A 25,704-nucleotide genomic window follows, 5' to 3' on the forward strand; every position below is an offset into this window, starting at 1 on the left:
CTCAAACAATTCTCAAAATCGTTATAAAGTGTTTCTGAGTTTCCCTCGTATTGTTTCAGTTAAAATCGTCCTCTCATTGTTGGTTAAACACTTATTTCTTGTTCGTATTTCCGTTTTATACTCTTCTGTTGCTCAGTCATTTTAAACAAGGGTTTTATAACTTTCGCTAAAATCAGTCTTAATTATTTATTAATCAGAAAAGTGCTTATCTACACATAAAATTCACTAGTTATGTTCCTCTACCACCATAAGTGCATAACTTGTGTGTACTGCATGAGGAGTGATGATGCAGATTGCAGGCACAGAGGCAGTGGGTAATGCAGCGACCATAGTAGTCACTTTTGCCGGGAGTGACACAGGCCATAAAATGTCGAAAAACACTTTTTACCAACCAAATACCTGATAAAATCCACATTAACAACCCTTTGGGCCTGTACTATTTAAAAGCTAAAAATGCAAAATTTCAAAATATATGATTTTTACATATCTTTAAAGCATTTACGAAATAAAATCTTCTAATATTAGTACATACTATACTACTGTTAGATCCTAAATGAAGGAATCTCTGAAAAAAATCATTCATTTGGAATCTAACATATAAAACTTGCTGACAGAGAGAAATACCTGCACATCAACTGTAATTAAAAGTGAAACTTCTTCACTTTATGTAAAATTTGTATTCTTTATTTCAAGTGCCTTATATTTAAGCTGATGTGATTATATTAAGATTTCATTTTTAAGTATGTCTAAAAAGAGAGATAATCTGATTTAAATTTAAGCCTCACTTAAGCTATGTAAAATTTACTGTGAGTCATCTAAAAAGTTGCTAAGTAATAATTCCTGGAAGGCATAAAACTACACGTGTACAGCGTAACGCTAGCGGCTATAGCTTACTTGGAAAATGACATTGCCATGTATTCTGTGAATCCAAGTATAACAGCGTCATAAAAGCGAAGGATGAACCCAAAGGGGTGAAAAGATAAGGGCCTTGTGCAAAAAGGGGACTGAGAAAAGCGGGCGCTCTATAGAAGAATATAAGTGGTTGAGCCCGTATCGGAACACTCTCTGGTCGTAACGTTTTTCTGTTTTGGTGGTTTGGAAGTTAGCGGGCAGTTTCACGTAGGGGGGGGGGGTGAAGTCTGTGATAAGATGTTGGACTGCGAGCGTTCTTAAAATGAAGTAGGATTCTATGCAAAACTAAAGGTAAAAATTCCAGTCCTAGCAGAATCAAGCCATCACTGAAAAGTCCCGTCGAGTTGTTCCTGAAACGCAAAGATTTGAGTCTGTTTTCTGCAGAAGGAATGAAGATAGCGTAACTCCTACATTGGCGTATGGACAGCCAATAGATGAGAAGTATCCAGGCATACACGTGGTGCAGAATGATGCGGAAAAAGCTCGGTAAGGTGCTATTACTCTAATTTTGTGTGAAAGTTCATTAGAAGAGAGAAGATTGTTTACGAATGTGAAATTAAGAACTGTATTCTAAAGAACTCTGTGGACAGTCTCTATTTAGAAAGTTAACCTCCTTTGAGAGTAAGAAGAATTGTTTGGAAGAGATCTTTTGTAATTTTGTATGTGATAGGATTAACTTGATGCGATAAGAATAGTAGAATTTAGTATCTCAGTAACATTAGAATGTTTGTTAGTTTTCTCTTGCGAGTAATACTGAAGGGATTTAGCTTAACTTCATATCATTTGCTATCTATCCCATTATGCAGTTACTGTGTTTAGCATGCTTTATAAGATTTAATTAATTTTATTTAGAATTTTATTTAGTATTGAGCATAATTGAGTGTATGAATTTTGTATTGTGTTTTAGATATTCCAATAAACATGTCATATTTACCTGAACCTGAGGCCTGATTACGATTCCAACTTACCACTTATAAAAATAGAACCTATTTTGGCGGGAAGGATTTAGAGAGTGAATATAATAATAGATTTAGGTCACGACTGCAATAATCTAAATCTATACGGCAGTTTAAGTAAGATATTGTGTAAATAATCTTCAGACTCTAGTATTGTCTCCCTGAGCAAGGATCTTTTCTGCTATAGGATACTGGCTGGCGCAGCAAAATATAAATTTGCCAGTATCCGAAGAGTAAACAATCCTAGATATAAGAATAAGATTAAAGTAAGTGAATAAAGAGAATAAATCCCAAAAGATAAATATTTAACAATAGAGCAGCTGGTAGGATTTTGATTGTATAAGTAAGAAAGGATAGATTTAAGTAAACAACTAATTAAGCATAAATCATATAGAAACATCAATATAACACTACTATAGATTATTAATATAAAAGTGTAGAAAAAATGGCAATGAAAACCAATATTGTCTCTGGAGCTGCAGTTTTCCCAGCCCTGTCTTAGAGAATACAGAGAAAAATGTAAGAAATTGGAACGCTGTGTAAAACGAGCTATAAAAAAAAATAAAAAAGTCATAGGAAAACTTTGGTAAGAAAATGAAAAATAGTCCAAACACTCTTACTAACTGTGCTTTTACATAACTTCAGAAATATTTGCTTTGCATCGATTTTACAAAGTCCCTTTAATGTTACATATATAAAAATGAATATTAAAGATCCTTATTTCAAATCCGAGTGTTCGTAGAAAACTATGAAAGTTTCAGAAATTTGACCTGAGAGCTTACAAGAATACAGTCTTCGGCATTGGACTTGCATTACCTTTGGCTACTTAAAAGAACATGTCTGCTGTCTAAGCATCCGTAGGTTAGGTTCACCTAACCTACTCACTTTTATTAGTGCATTTTATAAAGATTTGACAACTGTTTTGAACTGGTTGGTTCTCTTCAGAGATTAGGCAGAAACCATATGAGAGCAAAATCCAATGTCAGAGAAATGTATTCTCTTAAGTGAACTCTCAGTTTGTGCATAATACTAATTATTATTATCTGAGACTTCCAGGGAGGCTAAAAATCTCCCAAACCAGCTTCATACCTTCCCTTAAATTCATTCACACAAGATGCACTCACTACTCTGTGAGTGCATCTAGTGTGAATGAAACAATCATACTAGAGTTCACAGTCAAGAAAAACCCTTTTCTTGATTGTGAACAAACTTAACTTTCATGGATTTTCTCCTGTGTTCTCTCTCCACCTCCGTTATAATGAAAAATTTAATCAGACGATATCCTATAACACCCATTCAAAAGTATATAGACCTCTCTCATATCATCCTGTTAACCAGAGTTTGCAGTCCACATACAATCTGGCCTCATAATCTAAATCACATAATCCAGATATAATCTATTCACCCTTTGCACAGCTTCTTTATCCCACTGGAACCTGCAAGACCAAATCTGCACACAATAATCCAGGTGTGGTCTTATCAAAACCTTATAAAGAGACAAAATGACTTCATTATCATTACATGTCAAGGTTTGCTTCAACATCGTAATTATTCTGAGTTGTATTTGCAATTTTTGCTATGTGACCTTTGAACTTCAAATTCCTATCCACCAATATGCCAAGATCCCTTACCTCCTTGGTTTGTTGTTGCATAACTCTGCTAATATAATATGCCGCTAGAACTCGAATCATGCCAAAGTGCATAACTAGCATTAAACTGACAACCATTTTCATTTGTCCAAATTTCCTGCTTAATCAAATCATTTTGTAGGTGCTGAATATCAGTAGCATCCTTGATTGACATGCCTATCTTCGCATCATCAGCAAACAGTTGCGCAGTTGATGTTAGACCCTGTTTGATGTCATTAATGTATAGATTGAGCAATAACAGTCCAAGGACTGAACCCTGAGGTACACCACTGGTTACCTTAAATCTGGCAGCCCACTGTATATATACCACTTTTTGATATCTGTCTGTCAACCATCCCCTCATCCAAGTGAATAGATAATGTTCCAATCCCATATTCTCCAGTTTACACAACAGCCTATTGTGTGGCTTCCTATCAAATGCCTTGGAAAAATCCATCATTATCATAGTGTATCCATTCCCTTTATCCAATTCGGTCATAACATTGTTATAAAATATGAGCAAATCGCTAAAATATGACCTTCCTTTAGTAAACCCATGCTGCTCCTTGCAGGGTATAGCATGTTTGTCTGCCCATTTCTATATGTGAGTTCTTACAAACTTCTCTAAAATCATCACCACCACACCAGTGATACTGATAGGTCAGTAGTTAGACGTGTCATTTTTTGCACCACCCTTGTGCAATGGAACTAACATACATTTCTTCCATTCCTGTAGTATTATTCCTTAACTGAGACCCAAGTTATACAAATATGTGAAAGGCCTAGCCAATTCAGCTGAACATTCCTTTAGCAAATGGGCTGATATCCATCTGTCCCTATTGAGAAATTCTTATCCAGGTTATGCGAGATCTCTTCAGACCTCATTTTCAAAAGAATTTTATCGTTATGCCACAATAAAAAGAAAGAATGAATGTGAAAGAATAACTTTATCGAATGCAGAAGGAGCTCGAGTGTTTGGAAGCTAATGAGATTGTTCAATTAATGAGTACTCACTTTGTTAAGATATATCAATCAGGTATATGTAACATTGAGCACACAGTGCTACTGCTACTATCCAATGATATTAATAAAGCTGTGAGAATTGATAATATATGACCATGTATTTTAAAGGAATGTGCCAGGGAACTGACATGTGCCTTGACATAATTTTTAATATGAGTCTTTCACTCGGTCAAGTTCCAAAGGAATAGAAGGAGGGCAACATTGTGCCGCTTCGTAAGGGAGGTGACAGAACTCAAGCATCCAATTATAGGCCTTGTCAGTCAGGTATTGTGGTTAAGTTCTTGAGAAGCTTGTGAGAACTGGGATCTGGAATTGGGTTGACAGCATGGATGGGAGGTCATGATTTAGTAATCTACTTATTAGAATAAGGTGACGGCTTGCTTGGACAGAGGAGAGTGATACACAGTAATATACTGTGTATCTATCAAAAGCGTATACTTTGCATACGCTTTTGATAGATTACCACATGATAAGTTGATAGTCAAATTAGAGCTGATGGTGTTGGATATTAGATTAGTGCATTGCATCGGAGACTGACTATCTGATCAGTATCAGAAAATTATGTGTAGGGGAGCAATATCCTGGAAGAGGAAAGTTACTAGTGGTGTACCTCAGGTCTGTTTTAGGGCCATTACTGTTTAACTTGTATGTCAATTGCATTGGCAAAGATTTGGATGGAGATATTCAGTTGTTTACAGATGATGCAAAATTGGTACGAACTATGAAGAGTGGAGAAGATGTTGTAGCCTTACAAGAAGACTTGAATAAATTGAGTAACTGGGAATGCGATGTAGAATTTATGCTTGGTGGGGATATATTTTCATTTGGAGGAAATAAGAAATCTTGGGACGATAGTGGATAAGGATCTTAAATTTAGAGGACACATTGCCAAAATTGTGAGGACGACACAAAGACTTCTGGAATTGATGTAGAGAACACAAACTTGTAGAAGTAGGGAGATTCTTGTTCCATTGTATAAGTCTTTGATTAGGCCACAATGAACTGCCATGTACAGATTTGGTCACCTGGTTTTCAAGAGGACAATGAGATGTTGAAAAGGGTCCAGAGGTGACTGACTAAGATAGTTTCTGACCTCTGGAATGTTGAATATGAGGATAACTAAATACTTAAGGAATTGACAGTGTACACTAGAAATATAAATTAAATCAACTTTAATATATACTTTCCGATATTTTGACAACGTCACGTTGCCATCTTCATGGGAACTTAAGATTAAGACACGTGCACGTAAGTACTACATAACAGCAAATGAGAAATGAAGCGAGGAAGCTACCGTGTTCCTAAAGTCCTGATGGTGCCCCCTGGCGGGCTATATTAAGTGTTCTTGGCCTTTGGACTGAAGTTCTTCTGATATATGTTTCCCAAATTTGGGGCAGTCTCATGCATCCAAATTTGTTGAGATTTGGCATGTTCCTAAGGGCTGAGGCTGATTCCATGAATAGTCTTTCATATTTGAACTTGCTGTGGTGTATTACTGTGGCAAGTATCCAGAGCTTGGTCTGACAAGCCCAGAATGGCTGTACTGGTGAAATCGGATGTAGTCCTTGTGTTCTGAGATTCTGATGTTTGCTGTCCTACCTGTTTGGCCAAAGTAGGACAATTTACAGCTGCAAGGGACCTGGTATACACCAGGTAGGTCTAAGAGAAGTGGTTGGTCTTTAGTGGAGCAGATAAGGGATGCCGATTTTCTATATGGTGTGGGTCGTCATGTTTTTTTTAGAATTTTGTTGATTTTTTCTGAGGTGCCTCGGGTGTATATCCGAGTGCAGCCACTTGGGCTTACAGACCATGCTCTGGATACCCGCCACAGAATAAGATGGAAGAAAGCCACAGTAATACACTGCAGCAAGTTCAAATATGAAAGACTATTCATGGAACTAGCCTCAGCCCTTCGGAACATGCCAAACCTCAACAAATTTGGATGCATTAGACTGCCCCAAATTTGGGAAACATATATTAGAACTTCAGCCCAAAGGCCAAGAACACCTAATATAGCCCGCCAGGGGGCACCATCAGGACTTTAGGAAAACAGTAGCTTCCTCGCTTCATTTCTCATTTGCTGTTATGTAATACTTGCGTGCACATGTCTTTATCTTAAGTTCCCATGAAATGGCAACGTGACGTTGCCAAAATATCGGAGAGTATATATTAAAGTTGATTTAATTTATATTTCTAGTGTACGCTGTCAATTCCTTAAGTATTTAGTTATGTTTAACCAGCATATAAGCTTTTCTACAAGAATGAATATGAGGAAGAGGGGAGATATGATAGAGATCTATGAGTTAGTAAGGGATTGTTATAGGATTAATGTTGGAGAGGTGCTACAGAAAACAGCAGGAGATCATGGGGAGAACCAGAGGTCATTCCTGTAAACTGTATAAGGAGGGTGTGAGCAGGAGAGTGAGAATCAGGTATTTTGCATGCAGAGTTGTAAATGATTGGAATGCCTTGCCTGAGAGTGTGATTTGCATAAAATTTGAGTGTGTTTAAGGCACAGTATGATGAGCTATGTATGATAAAAAGGCCTCCTACATGAGTCTATGACTCTATGGGGTCTTTGGGTAATAATAATAATTATGGTGATGAATTTATGAACCTTCAAGACTGGAACAACATTTGACAAAAGTTCATGCTGATAAAAAAGATAAGGATTTATCATATTTTCAAGCACTTAATGGATAATTTTTGAAACAATGAACATTGGCACGTATGTTTTCAGCAACATCCAAACTAGATGGTGAAGGGTTGCATGCCTCTTACAACATTTCCTTACTGATTGCTAAATCTGGAAAACTGCATAATGTTGGTGAAGATCTAATCCTACCAGTTGTTAGTGATATGCACTGTACTGCACAAGCCAGCCTCTGATATTATCAAAAAAATTCCTTTGAGCAATAATACAGTGCAACGAAGAATTGGTGAAATGGCCCAGGATGTTGAAAATTCATTATATGAGTGTCCGCACGGTTAGCCTATTGGCTATGCACTTCACAACCATATGCTGGGGAAGGAGTGTCATAGGTTCGTTCCCGTTGATGACGTGAGGAGCCTAAGGATCTTCTTCAGCCATAGCCAAGTTAGCCGGTCTTGGGCGTGGACAGCAGGGTTTTTTTTGCCAGTTTATCTGGGGTTTTTCATCCTGCAAGCGGGCAAACCAGCCTCGTGAACACACACGGATCTACAGCCATGAATACTTAACCCCCCCCCCCCCATGAGGGGGCTCAACTCATCCCAGTTGTGACGGGGGAGAAATAGGGAGGAAACTCCATACAAATAAATAAATAAAATTATATGAGTTTTTAAAACAACCCAGCTCTCTATACAACTTGACTAGTCTACTTTACCAGGAAATGAAATCTTACTTTTAGCATATGTACGATACATAAAAGAAAAAATTTGCCAAGAATTATTATTTGCTGATGCTAAAGGAGAATCGATATTTCATGCATTGGAAGAGGAGGTTTTTTTGGGGAAAAAAAGGAAAGAAGATAATCTCTCTGAATGTTATCTTGTCAGGTCATTACATTATGCAATTACAGCAGTCAACAAAATCAGAAGTCATTCATTGAATGACAGATTGTTTGGACAACTTTATATTGAAAACTGAAGAATTCAATCGCTTGCTGCTCCATACAGAAGTTCATTGGCTTACAAAAGGTGCCTGTTTGAATCGATTTTATAAACTCTTTGACTCGGTGCTACAGTTGTTAGAAAACAGATGATTCTTTACGGGCGAACTTGATTAATTTCAAGAGTGACATAGCTTATTTGACAGATTTATTTAACAAATTTAATGAAACAAATCTACACCTCCAAGGAGATGAGCTGAATTTAATAAAAACAAAAGCTGTTATTTCTGCATTTGTGTCAAAACTTGTCCTGTACAAACAAAATTAAGATGAAGAGATTTCGGCCAGTTTCCAAACCTATCAACAGTGGGAAAATGTGATGAAGACGTGCTCAGACTATTGTCAGCACTTGGAGGCTCTCATTTTGATTGCAAGCAACAATTTAAAGATATTCTTGAAATGAAAATACCTGATTGTGTTTTGGAGTTAATACTCGTTTTCAAGTACAAACACAGAAGAGTCTTTACAATTACAAGAACTGATACAAGTAACAACAAATGAGGAATTGAAATTAAATTTGGTTGCAAAAGCAGATGCCCATACTTTATCCTGGTTTGTGGACTGTAGTAAACAAGTTCTTAATCACATTTCCATCATCATATTTCTTAGAATGTGGGTTCAGTGCAGTCACAAATCATTTAACTAAAAGAAGAAACCGACCGACTGTAAATTGCTGATCGCAGTGATTTAAGAATTCCGCTGACAAATATAGAGCTAAATATCAAATTGGAAGCAGCACACCAGGCTCATTCTTCTCATTGGGATTGTTTTTAATATTACTGATCATTATTTATTATTTTATGTGCAATTTTTACATATGTGCAAATTTATGTGTTTTCTTAATTTTAATAGTGTTAAATTTTCAGCTGCAACTTGTTCTATGTTTACGTGCAATTTATGTTTCTTTTGTTGATTTCAATAAATAGTTTTAAAATTTCCGTTTCAAGGTGTCTTATTTCCAAACTTCAAAAATCTCTAATAGATGCATAATGAAATGCAAATTTGCTCCTGTATCTATCTGTTTGTTCGCATAATTTTAAAACTCGAACTGCTGATCTGATTTTTATACGATTTTCTTATATAATCAGGTAGAGCTGGTCAGGTCTCAGAAAGCAGTTTCCAGGGTCAGGGGTTCTGAATAAATTTTTTTTTTGGGGGGGGGGGGGGGGCGGTTAGCTAAATAAGTTTTGGAAACCACTGATGATCTAGAAGATGACTTTAAATATTGTTTTTTGTTATTGTTAAGTAATGTGTTGTTACAAGTTAGCCATTTTGGCAGAAGGGATTATAGAAACATATTCAGAAACAAAGTTGATTTATCTGAAAGTCTTCCATTTCTTTCAACTGGTGTGTGACTACTAAAAGATAATCTAGAAGAATGCCTCGAATATAGTTTTTGTTATAAGGAATATTAGTAGCCCAAGTTTCTAAAAAGAAAATTCCAGCTCAATGTATGTCTACTGATTGTTTATATAACCCTGTATTTGTTCCTATCAACAGATGGAATTAATACTGAACATTTTACCTCAAGCAGAAAGTAGTGTGTTTCTTCAAAACAGTTTTCCTTGTGATTTTGGATATTACAAAATACTGAAGACAAAAAAAAAACTTTTATTCAGTAAAGGATAGGAACTGAATACAAGTAATGAAGGTTGTGTTTAGACAGTTTAATCTGTTTTGTGTTCATGTTGATCTTTCTGGAGTGAGGTATATATTCCTGAAGAAATTTTTTACGAAGTTACAGAGGTAGGAAGTGTTCCTTATTTTGTAATGACTGTTAACTTTGTGCTGGTGAGAAAAGATTCCTTAATTGGAATTGATTCTATTAATAGATTTTCATCCTAGAATGGGTGCTAAACGAATTTGTTTCCTTTGTTTTGTTTGTAGTTGGATTTTTTTAATTCCTGAATTTAAATTTCAAGTGAGTGAGTGTGGGAGAGAATGTGTATTGCTTACAGTTTTCTTAATGTAATTAATTATGTTTATATAATTATATAATTAACATTTCTTTTTTGTAATACAGTGCCTCGTGTTATTTTTAGAGATAAAAATAAATGAATGTAGTATGTGAAGTTTAATGTTTTCGGGAAAACCAATATTGTTTTCAAAATAGATGAACACATTGAAAAGAAACTAGACATACTGAAGTAATATGGTACAAAATGAACCTACAATTGGTTTTTAAAATAAGTGTGAGTAAAAATTAACACACAGATCAATAAGACAACAAAAAGGGTCTGTTGATCAAGAAATTGCATTTTAACAATTGTAATTAAAGATATTTGGAATGAAAATCTGCATAATGAAAAAGATTCTCTACCCTAGACACTGTACTGCATTCATACATGCAAAACAGATTTATTGAAGCACCAAATACAGTATCTAAGTGCATACCTTGTCCTAACACCCCTCTTTCAAATTTTCAGTTGCAGTAAACACCCGTTTTTAGTGCAGTCGTCAGATAGAGAACCCAAATGATTTATGTAGTGCAAATTTTCCAAAGTAAATAAAGATGTGCAAGTTATGATAGACAAATGTCATGCCAAAGTTCTTAATGATTTCTTCATGTTCTGCTCTAATAGAGGGCTCAACCATATATTCTCTGAGAATTAGAGGGAATAGAGCTGTTTGAAATCTAGTACCCATACACAATAATGTACTACATTGAAACAAAAGCCTTCAAAAAAAATCAAAATTATACCTGTATTGGGACCTTTTGATTGATGAATTTTCAGTCTTCATTCACAATAATGACAAAAAAAAAGGGGGGGAGGGTTTCAATTGGGCAATGGGTGTAGTCTAGGCTATAACTTCTGATGAGTGTCATTAATTTAAAAAAAAATAGTAAAAGGATTCTATTTCACTAACACCGAGAAATTACATCGAATGACAGTAGTTTTCAGCAACTGCTGAAAACTACTGTCATTCGATCAATTTTTGATTATTTTATGCAGATATTTCTAGAATTCAAAAATGAATTCTGAAACCTGTAATTTTTAATTTAGCACAACTAGATGTTATCATCAAATACTTCCACTGAGTCAAGAACTCGCCAACGCAAGCCATACAACTCGCACACACACCAGCTGTAATGCACTTCATGACCTCACTATTTTAATAACAAACTGATACACTCACTCTCTACTCCATGGGGAAAAACTAGCAAAATTTTCTTTGCACATTTTCCACAGCCTCCTTCCCTCTATCTAAGTCACCTGTTCATGGTAGATGGGACCACCCAGTGATGGTACTGTCCTTTTCATTCTTGCTCTTGTTCTTTGCTCTACTTCTTCTGGGTTTTATTATCCTATCTTCCAAACTACCATCATTATTATCCAGTGCTTTTCTGCCATGTTTACTGTGTGGTGCAACCAATGGTCATCCGGTAAGGAGAGGATCCTGGTAGTCTTGCACTACCTTAGCCTCTGCTTAGGCAAGATGGGTAGTCCTGGAGGATCAAGAGTGCTACAATGTCTCCTTTCTCGTGATCTGGGGACATGGTCCAAGGCTTGCTGTGTTGTTCAAATAGCATCTGGGGTAAGCCTCGTGTTCCACTCCCAAGCGCAGTCATAGCTTGTCAGAGAGTGGGACTCTGTGGTGGGTTTGGGTGCCTTGACGTTTGGTTCAGCAGCCCTAACAAGGTCCCAACCAAATAATGATCCCATTGGTATACCTTTTGATAACAGAAATAAGAAACAAAAGACATGATGCCAGTATAAATATTCCAGTTTTTCTAATCACCCTTGCAACAGGCGAAAAGCCAATAAGGAAAATGTCACTCTTCTTTACTCAGAAGGGTTTAGAAAGGCTGGCAGGTTCTCCCAAAACAGCTAAGAAACTAGGTTCTGGCCATATCCTCATAGAAATATCATGTCAATAACAATCCGAAAAACTACTCCGAGTAATACCAATAACAGTTGACAGCTCATGAAACAATCAATTCCTGTAGTGGAGTAATCTCAGAATATGATCTCCTACATGTTCCTAATGAGGAGATATGTTCAGAGCTGAAAGATCAGGGGCTGACAGATATGAGGCACAATATAATCCCTGGGGATGGTCACTTGGTTCCAACCAAAAATATTCTTACTTCTGATATTTCTAAACATCCAACCTCTGTTAAAGCATGGTATCTCTGTTGTCCTGTTACATTGTATATTCCCAATCCACTAAGTTGCTTCAAATGCCTGAAATAAGGACACGTCCAAACTGCCTGCTTGGATTTTATGGCTTTGCCACATATGCCCGATTTGGTAGTAAAGAGCATGATATTCGGCTTGCTCTCCAAAGAAAGGCAAATTATGTAAACTGTTAGGGAGATTATCCAGCATACTTTCATGCATGTCAGCAGAAAGATGAAAAAGAAATACAAAAGATAAAAACAGAACAAAATATATCTTGTCATTATGTAAAAAGGAAGTTGGCCACCATCACACTTCCTCTGAGATCCTCTTATGCAGAGACAGTACCACTTAAAAAAATGTTAACAATTACTCAAACTCATATGATTGTTTCTCTGTTGATCACATCAGTTGCACTATGTATAGTTCCATTCAATGAGAATCCACTTGTGAAAAAAAAAAATGTTGCAAGCATGTCACTTAAAGATAAACCACCAGACTCTCATAGAAGAAATGAATACTTAAGTATCCACTGAAATTAATTGAACTTTCCCAGTGATCTTGATACACAGGAACATGTATTGGGTATTTTTCAAGAGGAAGAAATGGCCACTGGTTATCCAAGCTTCCTAAAATCTAATAAGAAATTTAAACCCAACAAGGATGATTCCTCAACCTTATGGAAATCAGACAAGTCTGTGAAGCCTAAACATTAAGAAATTTTTTGCGATGGAACTGTCATGGGTTTCACCAGAATATAGATGATATGAAGCACCGATGCAGAAACAAACTTATTTATTTCTCTCCGCAGGAAACATATATATATATATATATATATATGTACATGCATACATATGAAACATATAAAACCCAGTGAGGACATAACCTTGAGAAATATCACTCTTGTATGCAAAGACAGAACTGAAGATGGTCCTGCACTTGGTGGAAAAGCTTTCCTCAGCAGTCATACTCCTTTCCATCATGTCCAGCTTAATACTACTTTGAAAGCAGTGCGATTTGCCTATCTGTGGAGTTTAAATCACTCTTAAAATAATATTCTGTAATTCCATAAGTGTTCGTATTAAGATCGCTTCTAGTAAAGATTAGAATATGATGTAAAAATGTTATCAATTCAGTAGTATATAGCATTGTTAACTGTGCATCATTTTCATAAGTATTTGAATTTCATAGCTTGAAAGTAGTGATCTTGAAAAAACCGTTAGTGCCAAAGAGTCTAAACCAGTATGTCCTAAATTTGAGATGGAAGCTGCATCATTTCCACCTCTGCCTGGTTCTATTGTAAGTTTTTTAATGATTTTTTTTTTTTAATATTTTAACCTATTATTCTTTTAGATATAAGACTGTCAAGTTCCTGCTGAATTAAATAATGGTATTTAAAATTAAAACATTATATTGGGAAGTTGTCTTAATTTTACTGACCCTAACAAAAAAGAAAAAAAACTTTATAGTTTTACAGATTTGCTAAATAATTTAAATTATTATTATTATTCTTACTTGACACCTCCAGGGAGTCCAAGGAATCATTGTGGGAGGACACAGTACTAATAATTCTCCAACTACAACACTACTACCATCAACACCATCTATCGGCCATCATCACTAACAGCAGTATTTTTTTGTCTGTTGTCGGGTCTTCACCATTGTTATGTTTCTACCCTTGCTTGTTGTTATGTCTTTTATCTTTATCCCTTTATATTATTCTTTGCGTGATTTACTTTCTTATATATACTTTGGCTTCTATCTGCTATCTTTAACTTCATGTATCCCTAAGTCGTCTATCTTACTTGAATATACAATCTTATCGCTTATCTCAAATTTCTCAATTTTTTTTGGGCCCCCAGAAATACCTGTTCCCTGATCACTATAAGCTATCCTTACTCCGACAAATTTATTTACTGGGCCTTAGGGGTAGAGTTTAACTCAGCCTAAGGTTAATTATAGGGTATCCAGGTGCTACTAATATCATTTACTATAACTCAGAAGCCTTAGGTTTTCTAGTTTATTTGCAGTAGTGCCCCTTTTCTCTCTTAATTGGAATATCCCCGCACACACATAAGATCACAGGTTCAAAATTATATGAAGGGTCAGTCAGCATGGTCAGAAATACAGGCATGAAAGGTATCAAACAATTTTAATGAATTCATTATTTAATATAATACAGGAACAAAACAATTATTAATACTAAGTTAAACTCTTATTTTCCTCTCACTCTCTCGTTCTTAAAATATACATTGATTTCTAAATCTTTACAATTCAATTTTCTCAACTTATTTGACATTTTAGTTTACAACTTTTAGGCCAGCTAGGCATTCATCATCATCATCAAATTCCTGCCATGTACCCTCAAGCGGTGTACAGGATATGATAGTACTACATGAAAAAAATTGCATCATTATTAATTTCCTATCTACAATTTTCCTCCAAATCAGTCTGTTACTTGTCAAGACTCCAACATTATCAGATCTTATATTTCTATCGTCTAAGGCACTTTATACCGTATCAATCCAACTATATCTTGGTCTTCCTCTGGGTCTTTTTCCTGCCAACCTGGATGAGAACACTTATTTTCCTATTCTTTCCTCGCCCATTATGTTTAAGTGACCATACCAACTGAGATTAGCTCTGCTAACGCATTCCTGGATGCTGACAATGGCAAGTTCTTTCCCTAATATTCTCGTTTTTAATATGATATTGCCATTGATGCCATCTGTTCACGCCTCTAATCTTTCTCAGAACTCTCATATCTGCGGTCTCTAGTTTTTGGTCAAGTCTTTTACTTCTGACCCAGCTCTCAGATCCATAAGTTAAACTGGTTTGAACACTGTCTTGTATACAGCTAATTTAGTGTTCCGACTAATTTCTCTCTTATTCCATATGAATTTATTCAATTAACTTCCTACCATACCAGCTTTGTTGATTCTGTTGTCTATTTCCATATTGAATTTACTATCTTCAGTAAAAATCGTGCCTAAGTAGCTGAAATGTTTTACTTGTTCCACATGTTCTCCATTCACAACACAGTTGACATTTTCAATGATTCTGCCTATCTTCATTGTCTTTGTCTTTTTAATGCTGACCTTCATACCATATCTATTACAACAGTTATTCAGTTTAGTCAGAGAATCTTGCAGACTTGTAATGGATTTATTTAGAAGTATAACATCATCCGCATAAAGCAAAGAGCTGACATTGACATCTCCAATTTTGATATCATGTTTAATACCACTTTCCTTCATAATGTACATCCTTCTCTGAAACCAGTTTTAACATTAAACCATCTTCCTGTACTTCCTTCAATTCTAACTGCTGACTTACAACTAAAATAAAGTATTGCTTGATATAATGCCCCATTGACACCATATAACTGTAGCATATTGAATAGCTTCTCTCTTGGCACCTTGTCATATGCCTTTTCCAAATCGACAAAACTTAAATACAGATCTTTGTTATGTTCCCATCATGTCTCAACTATTTATCGTAAAGTGAAGATCTGATCCTGACAGCCTCTATTTGACCTGAATCCAGCTTGTTCTTCACCAAGCTTTTCTTCCACAATTCTTCTCAACCGTTTCTCAAGTATACTTGCATAGACCTTGCCAAGAACACTCAGTAGGGATATACCTCTGTAATTCTCACATTCAGTTTTATTTCCATTTTTAAATATGGGTACTATGAGAGCTCTACTCCAATCATCGGGAATTCATCCCTCTGTCCAGGCATTCTGAACTATGCAGTGCAGCCACTGTAAGACTTTTATACCACCATACTTCAGCATTTCTGGTCGAATATCATCTACTCCTCCTGACTGCATGCCTGGTCAGTGTTTTTTTTACCAGTGTGCTGTCATCACTGCTTGTTTCATTTATTAGTTTTTCAAAGTAATTACTCCATACTTCAAGAATATCTTTTTCTCCCGTTTTCATGTCACATTTATCATCTCTAATTCCTTTTACAGCACTTTTTCCTGCATTCTTAAGCTTCTTCAACAACCTCCAGAATATTTTGCCACCTTCTTGATATTTATTTTCTATGTTCTTGCCAAAGTCCTCCCATGACTTTTGTGTAGCTTTCTTACATTTGTCTCTGTATTCTCTAAGATCACAAGCTGACTTATTTGCCAGGAACTTTTGATATGCTTTCCTCTTTTCCTTCACTGCCTCTTGAACTTCCTGTGTCCACAATGGAGTTCTAATTTTTCTATCCTTGCAGACAACTTCACCACATGCCTCACTAGCTGAATCAATCGGGGGTTTTCTTCAAGGCTTGCCACTGAATCTCCAAGGTTTGGTTCCTGTTCTCAAACTCTTTCATTTGTCCTTCAATAATCTTTGTGTATTTTAGTCTACAGTTCACATCTGAGAGCTACTCAACTTTTATTCGCTTTAAAACTTTCTTGCATGTTATTCTTTTCAATATGAAATTCAATTTTATCCTGCTGAAGACTAAGTAGTGATCACTTCCAATTTCAAATCCTCTGTAGACTCTGGTGTCCTGCACCAGGGAGAAAACATCACTATCAACAATAACATAGTCAATGAGACTTTTCTTATTCCTTGCCTCTTCTCTCCATGTGAATTTGTGCACATTTTTATGTTGGAACATGGTGTTAGTAATAACCAGTCCATGTCCTGAGCAGAAATCCAACAGGTATTTGCCATTATTATTAGCTTTGCTGTTTTCTCCAAATTTTCCCAAAACATTTTTGTATGTCTGACAATCACTTCCTACTCTACTATTTAGATCCCCAACAAGCACCTACTTTTCCTTTTTCATTGTGTCAGTTGCTTTTCCTAAAGCCCCAAAAAATTCCTCCACTTCTACCTTAGTAGAACCTTCTGTAGGACCATAGGCACAAATAAGTCTTATTGTCCAGTTCCCCTTTCTGATATTTGCCCAACTCACTCTACTTGACACTGCCTGCCATTCAAGAAGATGAGCCTCGTATTTTGTGTTGAATACTATGGCTACTCCTTCTTTTCCTTGATTGTCATTGCCTGAATATAACATTTTATATTTATTGCTCAGAAAGATCTCACCAGTTTTTGTCTTTTTTGTTTCAGTCACCCCTATTATGTCGATCTGGTACTTATCTAATTCCTCAGCTAGCTCCATTTCTTTGCCATTCAGGCTTCTTATGTTGATAGTACCGATCTTTAACTCTGGTGATGTTGAGTTGGGGTGTGTTTTCAGATTTGTTGCAGTAGCTGACTTTTCGCTGTTCGCCCTGGTTCCCTGGTGAAAACAACGGGGGGCCTTGTTTAACCGGGCGACGCATCGGCTGGCATGAAATTTTGTCATTTTGTACCATCATTTTGTAATTTGGTTTAACCAATAAGAATACAATTTGGACGGCTAAATTCCAAATTGCCAGCCCATCCTCCTTTGTTTAGTATCAAGGTAGATACCCAACAGGGTGCATCACCAGAAGGTGAGGCATTAAGTCAGAAGCCCTGGTCGGTTATCCTCATTCCTTTAAGGGCTATGTGGAATTCTCCTCTCAGTTATGCAGTTTTGACCCTTAAGGTCCTTCCTAATATCTTCATTTATAATATATGATTATGATTCTGCCACTGATGTCATCTGTTTGCTCTTTCATATGGAACACTTTTTCATGGTGAATAGGACCACCCGGTGATGGTACTGGTCATATTTGCATTCTTCCTGTATTGTTCTTTGTTCTACTTCTCCTGAGTTTTTTCACTAACTTGTCTTTCAGATCACCATTACTTGGGGTTTTGCCATGCCGTGTGACCTATGGGCTTCCAGGAAGGGAGATCCAAGTAAACTTCTGCTAATGAATAATTTTTCATCCTCTGTTTTTCAAGACACTCAATCCTAATTCTAACCTCACAATTAGTTTCAAAAACCATAGAATCATCAACAGAAGACCAAAGTATCAAACAAAAAAAGGTCAGAAGCTGCAACAAGTAAACTACTGTTCTCTAACTTACACTCAAGATCAGGGGTCGCCAAACTTCGACCGTCGACCCCTTCAAGAGTTTCTTGACTTTTTATCGAACCCCTCTATTTTACTATTATATAATTAGACCGGACAAGCAAAAAAGACACTTATGTGAGTTTTTAGATTGTTTATTTTATAGTTACAGTGTTTCTTGTATGTATAATATGGTATCTATTATTATATTGGCTTAATGTCAAAGGGATAAGTTTTTGTTTTTGACTTCCTTATTAACATTACATATTTGATAGGAGGGATAAATAATATATAAAATTTAATTTAGATAACAAAATAATAATAATACAATCTTCTTATAGGTATATATAGGATGTACCACGGGCGGGAACCAAGGACATCCATTTATTGTTGAATACGTCATTTTGGTCTACATGATTTGCCTCTGTAACTATTTTCATTACCTTGCTCCATCTTACAGGTCCTGTTCATGTCACTGTTCCCACGATTCACTCTTAATTGCGTTGTCATTCAGGCTGGAGGTAATCCAAGTTAACCGAATTAAATATTACCCATACAATGATGTCTTATATTTTTCTATCGACCCCTAACAATGTTATATTGACCACTTTGGTGACCACTGCTCAAGATGAATGTGCAATCGGAAAAATGCCACCCTTCTTCAGCCACTGGGGTTTGCAGATCTCCAAAATCTAAAGATTTGTTCTATTGTAGCTGCTTCCTTATTGAAGCAGCTACAATAGAACAATCAAAAAATCACTTTATGCAACATCTTTTGTGGAAATGGCAATTACAGTTACTCCCCACAAAACTTGAAACCTTTCTAGAGGTGTATTATCAGAGTGGGACTTCCTTGCTCTGAACGCAAGGATTAAGGAGTGACAGCCATAAGATACATAATGATGGGCATCTGATTCCCACTAGAAACATCATCCTCACCTTCTACAAACTAAATCGACCATCATCTGTCAATGCACGTTATCTCAACTGTCCAGTAAAGCTCTATATTCCAAAACCCTTATGGTAGTTTAAATGTCAGAAATATGATTACTCTCAGTCTGCCTGATGTGGCAGTAAAGATCGAGAATAAAGACTGCATGAGCAAAACACTGAAATGTTATAACTGTGAGGGAAAACTCCCAAGCATGCCAAAGGCAGAAGGGTGAAAACGAGATACAAAAATTAAATACAGACAAAGGCAAAGAGATAGTATACCACAACAGTAGCAACAATATCTGAAAAACTCTCTTATGCCTAGAGTGTGACTCTAAAGAAAATGTCATTCAGGACATTGACTTACTTATTTCCCTAGATTGAATTAATGAAGAAAATCGATATGTACTCACCTAAAGACATGCCAAATATAGCCCCACAACTCGAAAATTCTTTTATTAAAATAATAATAATAATGGAATGTGCACCATATAGAATCAAACACATGCTTCCAGATCCTTTATTAAATGGCTTGTCAACACATAGCATAGATGCCTTCCCCTCCCCTTAGGAATATAAAACAATTAATATACCAAGTGCTCTGGGAGAGTTCAATTAATAATATCTTGGATATTGGTACTCACAATTCTTAAAAGGAGAAAAAAAAAAATCCAAGACTAATGAAAACAGAGCCACTCAACACAGGAAGCCAGATGACATCACCAAAATGGAATAATGAAAACGTTGATATCAGAGCTCTCTTGCAGAAGTATAAACCAGTGTGCTTCTACCTGCAAGAAACATACCTCAAGCTAAGTGATGGTCCAGCTCTCCATGAAGTTACCATCATTCATTCATAAGGACATGACAGGGGGCAGCTGCACCCAATGGAAGGATGTCTTCAACAACCATTCCCTTCCAGCAAATCCACCTTTCATATGACTACCTGGATTCTTTCTTTTAAGGTTACACGGTGATTAGCACTCATATGTGTAAATTTAGGGACACAAAAACACACGTGTTGAACAGATTATTATATTAATTACTAATAAAATAAAACTTGATGTTTCGACCCCTGTATCGAGGTCATCATCGGAAGAATACAAGTGTATACGGAACCAAGCTACATGCTCATGCCCTGTATACCGGTAAACTAAATCTACGTAGTTAGTTAATATCCTTTTCCCTAGCCTGACCTCTAGTGATTAAAAAAAAAAAATAATAATAATAATAAATTTTTTAATTAATATACAGGGTGTTCGGGATAAATTTGACAGTTTCGTAAGGAAAAAGAAAATCTTCTTTGTATCTATTAAATTTAATGAATTGACAAAAAAACATTACAGGCAGAGTTAATTACAATACTATCAACAAGATTTACTCAAAATAACCACCATTAGCATCGATCACAGCTTCAATTCTGCTTCGGAACCTCGAACAAGCTGATGCTACAGTCTCCCTGGGAAGGGCCGCAAAAACTGTTTTAATTTTATCCATTAACTGGGCTTTTGTATTACTGGAAGTGCGATTGGTGTCTTTTTCAACTGCGCCCCATACAAAATAATCCATGGGGTTAAGGTCTGGGGAGTTTGGAGGCCAAACATTTGGACTGGTGAAGTCGTAGAAATTTTCAGACAACCATTTTTGACTTTTCCCAGAGGTGTGGCAAGGGGCCGAATCCTGCTGCCATACATACGGCCTACCATTGGCTACCCTTGTTATCCAGGGCTTGACTACAGTTAGCAACTCCACGAACAAAGCCCGAACTCCAATGCCAGGGTTCTTCAACACCTGTTCCTGCAGATTTGCGAGGAATTCTGCTGTACGAACGCAATCAGATCGTCTGCTAGGGATCTTTCTTCTTGCTACATCCTCGTAGTCACCATTGCAAGTCTCTAGTTCATGCCTGATTGTTTTTACTGTATTCAGGGAGCATTGGGCAGCAGTCGTAATATCCTTATTTTGATGGCGGGCACGAATCATCATGATACAAGTTATTCTCTTCCATGATTCAGGTGGGTTCCAGCTATCCATCCTTTCTGACATCTTGTATATGAATGAAGAAGGGTCCAAAATTTTAAATGAAGAGAAGTGTGTGTTAATACATGTAACTTACGGAAAAATATAATTAATTATAAATATGTCAAATTTATCCCGAACACCCTGTATATAAAAATAAATAAATAAATAAATAAATACAACTACAATAAACTGCTAAAGTCCTCATGTATTAATATTCTTCTGGATAGTTCTGATTGTTATAATATGATTTCTTTCAGTTGCCGTTGAATGTTACAAACAGTTCACCAGGTTGTCTTCTTGTAGTGGGATTTTTCAATAAATCCTTAAAAAATAACCGAGACATTATAATCACGAAAGCAAATAAAGGCAATGCCACTGTCCTTTTAGACTGTACAACATACATTGAAAAAATGAACCATTTAATATCGGACCACAACACCTACCAAATGGTAAACTACAACCCCACAAAACGTAACAAAAAGAAAACAACTGAATTAATCAAATCCGTCCACACATGGCCCGAAGAAACAACAAAAAAATTAATACCTCAGTATGCCCGTGCACCCAGAATTTATGGCCTGCCAAAAATACACAAACCAGGCACACCACTTCTTCCGATTGTTGAAAGAATTGACGGCCCAAATTATCACTTAGCCAAAAAATTAGCTGCTACACTCAAGGAATTGGTGTAGCACACAGGCCAATACATACAGAAAAATTCTTACCACCACCGAACACAAAAACTAGGTGTCATAAGCACCCTTAAACACAGAGCCCTAACTATTTGTTCTAATGAATAGGCTCTAAACCAGGAATACAACATCATCAACCAAACATTTATCAAAAATGGATACAGTAAAAAAACTATTCACAAGATCCTCCATAAAGATACCAGTAAGAACAAAAAAGATTTCAAGAATACTATTGCCATTCCTTATGTTAGAGGCATTTCTGAAAAAATAGAACACTTCGCAAATACAACATTAAAACCACCTTTAAACCCCCAAATAAGTTAAGACACCTACTCAGTTCTTTTAAAGATCCTCTTCCACACCTAGCCCACCCAGGGGTATACAAAATATAATGCACATACAACATACCATAGATAGGGGAAACAGGGCGAACTATCCTAATCAGACAAGACGAACACAAATGACGCATTAAATACCTCCATTTTGGTAAAACCAGCCTTTCTGGCCATGTACTCCAAACATACCACAGAATTGATTGGAAAAATACCAAGTCCCTACCACACCAAAACCTGGTTTGAGAGAAAATTTAAAGAGTCACGTGAAATGCTCAAACACAACACCCAAATCTCAACAAAAATGATGGCCTAACCATTTCAAGAATGTGAAGGACCCATCTACAACCTGTATAACAACGTAAACTAGCCATAGAAAAATCCCACTACAAGAAGACAGCCTGGTGAAGTGTTTCTAACATTCAATAGCAACTGAAAGAAATCATATTATAACAGTCAGAACTATCCAGAAGAATATTAATACATGAGGACTTTAGCAGTTTATTGTAGTTGTATTTATTTTTTTTTTTTTTATGTATATATATTATTTTTATTTTTTTATTTTTTTTTTAATCACTAGAGGTCAGGCTAGGGAAAAGGATTAACTACCTGGATATTTAGTGCTATTGACTTAACTGTCTGTTCAACCTCCCTTTTCCTACTGTTTAAGCGAGACACGCCAGCCTATTTGGGAGGGATCATTTTACATTGAAATTCACTTTTCTGCTTGGGCAACCACTGATCTGCCTTTTCCTCATTTGCAGGATTCGATTTTGTGGTGGTCAGCTCATCTCCTATCAGTGAGGCAATGAATTTTGTAACAGAGTGTTATAGGAGCTGCCAGAACTGCAATCCCTAAAATGTATAGTCAGTTTACACATTTTCCTAAGCCATGGTGGAATGATGATTACTTAGCAGCCAAAGAAGTACATGTATAACAAGATCCAGCAACAACAAAGATGCATGGGAAAATCTGAAAGATGAAAGAGGGCCAAAGACATGTCACAGGACCCTCTAATACAGTGATTTTCAACCTTTTTCATAATATGGCACACTAAACTAATTATTAAAATTCTGCGGCACACTAAAAATATGTTCTTTTAATTTTGTGACGATCTGGCAAAAAAAATGCATAATTTCGATTGATTTACACACACAAGATAAATAAATGCACAAATTATGACATTATTTCTTTCAATTAATTTGTTTTCACAAATCTTGCAACACACCGGTTGAAAATCGCTGCTCTAATAGATGGACCATCTTCATGCCGCCTGGTTTGCTGATGAGTGGTTAGCATACCTGCTCTTCAGCCAACAGACTAATTACAAGTTCAAATTCCGAGGGACATGAATGTTTGCAATTGTCTTTAGGTCACAGCTCAATTTCATTGTCCAGTGCAAGACCACTGACCAGTTTATTGGAGGCTTGAAGTGGCTTGAACACATTCCATGCTTGGTGTGTAGAACAGGGTTTCCAGATTATGTAAAAGGAAAAAAAAAAATATATATATATATATATGTATAATATAAATTGATAAAAAATAAAAATTAAAAAATCCTTAGCCCGCCTACATTGCAAACTACAGTACAAAAGTTTTCTAAAGTTTGCAAATAATCTTTTGTGAGTGGGAGTGACAGCCACATAAAAACATAGCATGTTTTTATGAAAATAAATGTACATAGTGACCTAAAAGGAGGACTTGACTTGGATATTTTTCCTGGGGAAGATGAAATGGTGGATACTGGCTATTCTCAAGTCTCTAAAAAGAAAAATTCCAAGTCTAATGAAAGCAAAACTTCTCAGCATAGAAAGCCAGATGATACTTCCAAAAAGAAATAACGAAAACATTCCTACAATGGATTCCATCAAAACATAGATGACATCAAAGTCCTCTTGCAGAATTATAAACCAGTATGATTCTGCCTGCAGGAAACATCCCTAAACCCGAGAGATAATCAGACATCACAAAATACTGCTATAAATCATAAGAGGTGGGGGGGAAGCAACCATGTGGTGGTCCGCTCATCTCCTATCAGTGAGACAGTGAATCTTGTAACAGTGTTATAGGATCTGCCAGAACTGCAATCCCTAAAATGTATAGTCAGTTTACACATTTTCCCTAAGCCATGGCGGAATGATGATTACTTAGCAGTCAAAGAAGTACATTTATAACAAGATTCAGCAACAACATCTCTGTTGTTGCTGAATCTTGTTATAGTGGACATCCCTCGTGGACAACCATACCTCTTTTCAGCAAGTCCCACTCGATTTGAACATAAAAGCATGGTTTGACTCTCATTTGGAACCCTGTTAACATTTTGCTACATCCATGTTTCTCCTGTAGCAGTTATCTCTGAAGATGACCTTATTTGTGTCATATTGCAGTTAGCACACCTTTTACTTTCAATGGGCAATGTAAATGGACACACTATGTGGTAGTGTGCAAACAAACCTCAGAGGAAGAGTTGTTGAGCATGTGCTCAACAATCTCTCCCTCCTAAACACATAAAGCAACATCCATATGCCTACCAAACATTCACTGTCACTCGCCCTTTTCCTACTATTTATGTTTGAAACTGATGACAGACTATTTAGGAGTGATCTCTTTCCCATGATGTTCACCTTTCTGCATTGACAACCATGCACTATAACGGATATCACAATGGAAATTTGAGCAAGCAGACTGCCTCGCCTTCTCATCATAAGCAGAATTTGATTCTTCAGTGGTGAGCTTTTCTTCCATCAGTAATGCAGTGAATCATGTGACAGTATATTATACACTATCTGATCAAAAGTATCCAGACACCCTTATGTAATTCATAAACTGACATCTAGATTTCACTACGACTTCACTTACCCATATAAAAGAAGGCATGGAGCTGTGTGTTGTTCAGTGATAAGAAGTACAAGCAGAATGGGTAGGTAGGGGGCTCAATGACTTCAAACGTGGACTAGTTATTGGTTGCCACATCAGTAAGAAATCTGTAATAGACATTTCAACCCTCCTCAAGTTGCCCAAGTCAACAGTTGGTGGCATGATTGTGAAATGAAAATGTGAAGGCACAACCACAACAAAACCAGAATAGGGTAGGCTTCGTTTAATGACAGACAGGGACTGTCGAGCGTTGAAGGTGGTGGTTTGTGGAAATTGCCAGGCATCGAGTGAAACAGTCACCCTGGAGTTCCGCAGTGCGACTAACTGTTCAGCCAGCACCATGACTGTGCATCAAGAGTTAGGAGGAATGGGGTACCATGATCGAGCAGCTGCTCATAAACCAAACATTACTCCCGTGAATGCTAAGCAGCACCTGCAGTAGTGTAAAGAGTGAAGACAGCGGACAACTGGAAATGTGTGATTTGGAGTGATGAATCATGCTTTACCATGTGGCAGTCTGGTGGGAGGATCTGGGTCTGGTGAATGCTTAGAGAACAATTCCTGCAAGCATGTGGTGAGGTGTTTTTCATGGAATGGACTT

At 36.5% G+C, this 25,704-nt stretch overlaps 1 protein-coding gene across 6 annotated transcripts in view; it reads left to right on the plus strand.

The window, feature by feature from the left end:
* LOC150109686 (uncharacterized) overlaps window positions 1-25,704 on the plus strand; it is a 576,277-nt gene that overhangs the window by 482,593 nt on the left and 67,980 nt on the right. For all 6 annotated transcript variants that reach the window (XM_090414002.1, XM_090413987.1, XM_090413994.1 and 3 more), the window contains one exon: window positions 13,482-13,589. In XM_090414002.1, coding sequence (XP_090270128.1) covers window positions 13,482-13,589 — 108 coding nt within the window. The remainder of the gene's footprint in view (window positions 1-13,481; window positions 13,590-25,704) is intronic.

The sequence above is a fragment of the Typopeltis vanoorti genome, chromosome 2 (genome assembly GCF_054136105.1).
Source record: "Typopeltis vanoorti isolate ZY-2024b chromosome 2, IOZ_Tvanoo_1.0, whole genome shotgun sequence".
Classification (NCBI taxonomy): domain Eukaryota; kingdom Metazoa; phylum Arthropoda; class Arachnida; order Uropygi; family Thelyphonidae; genus Typopeltis; species Typopeltis vanoorti.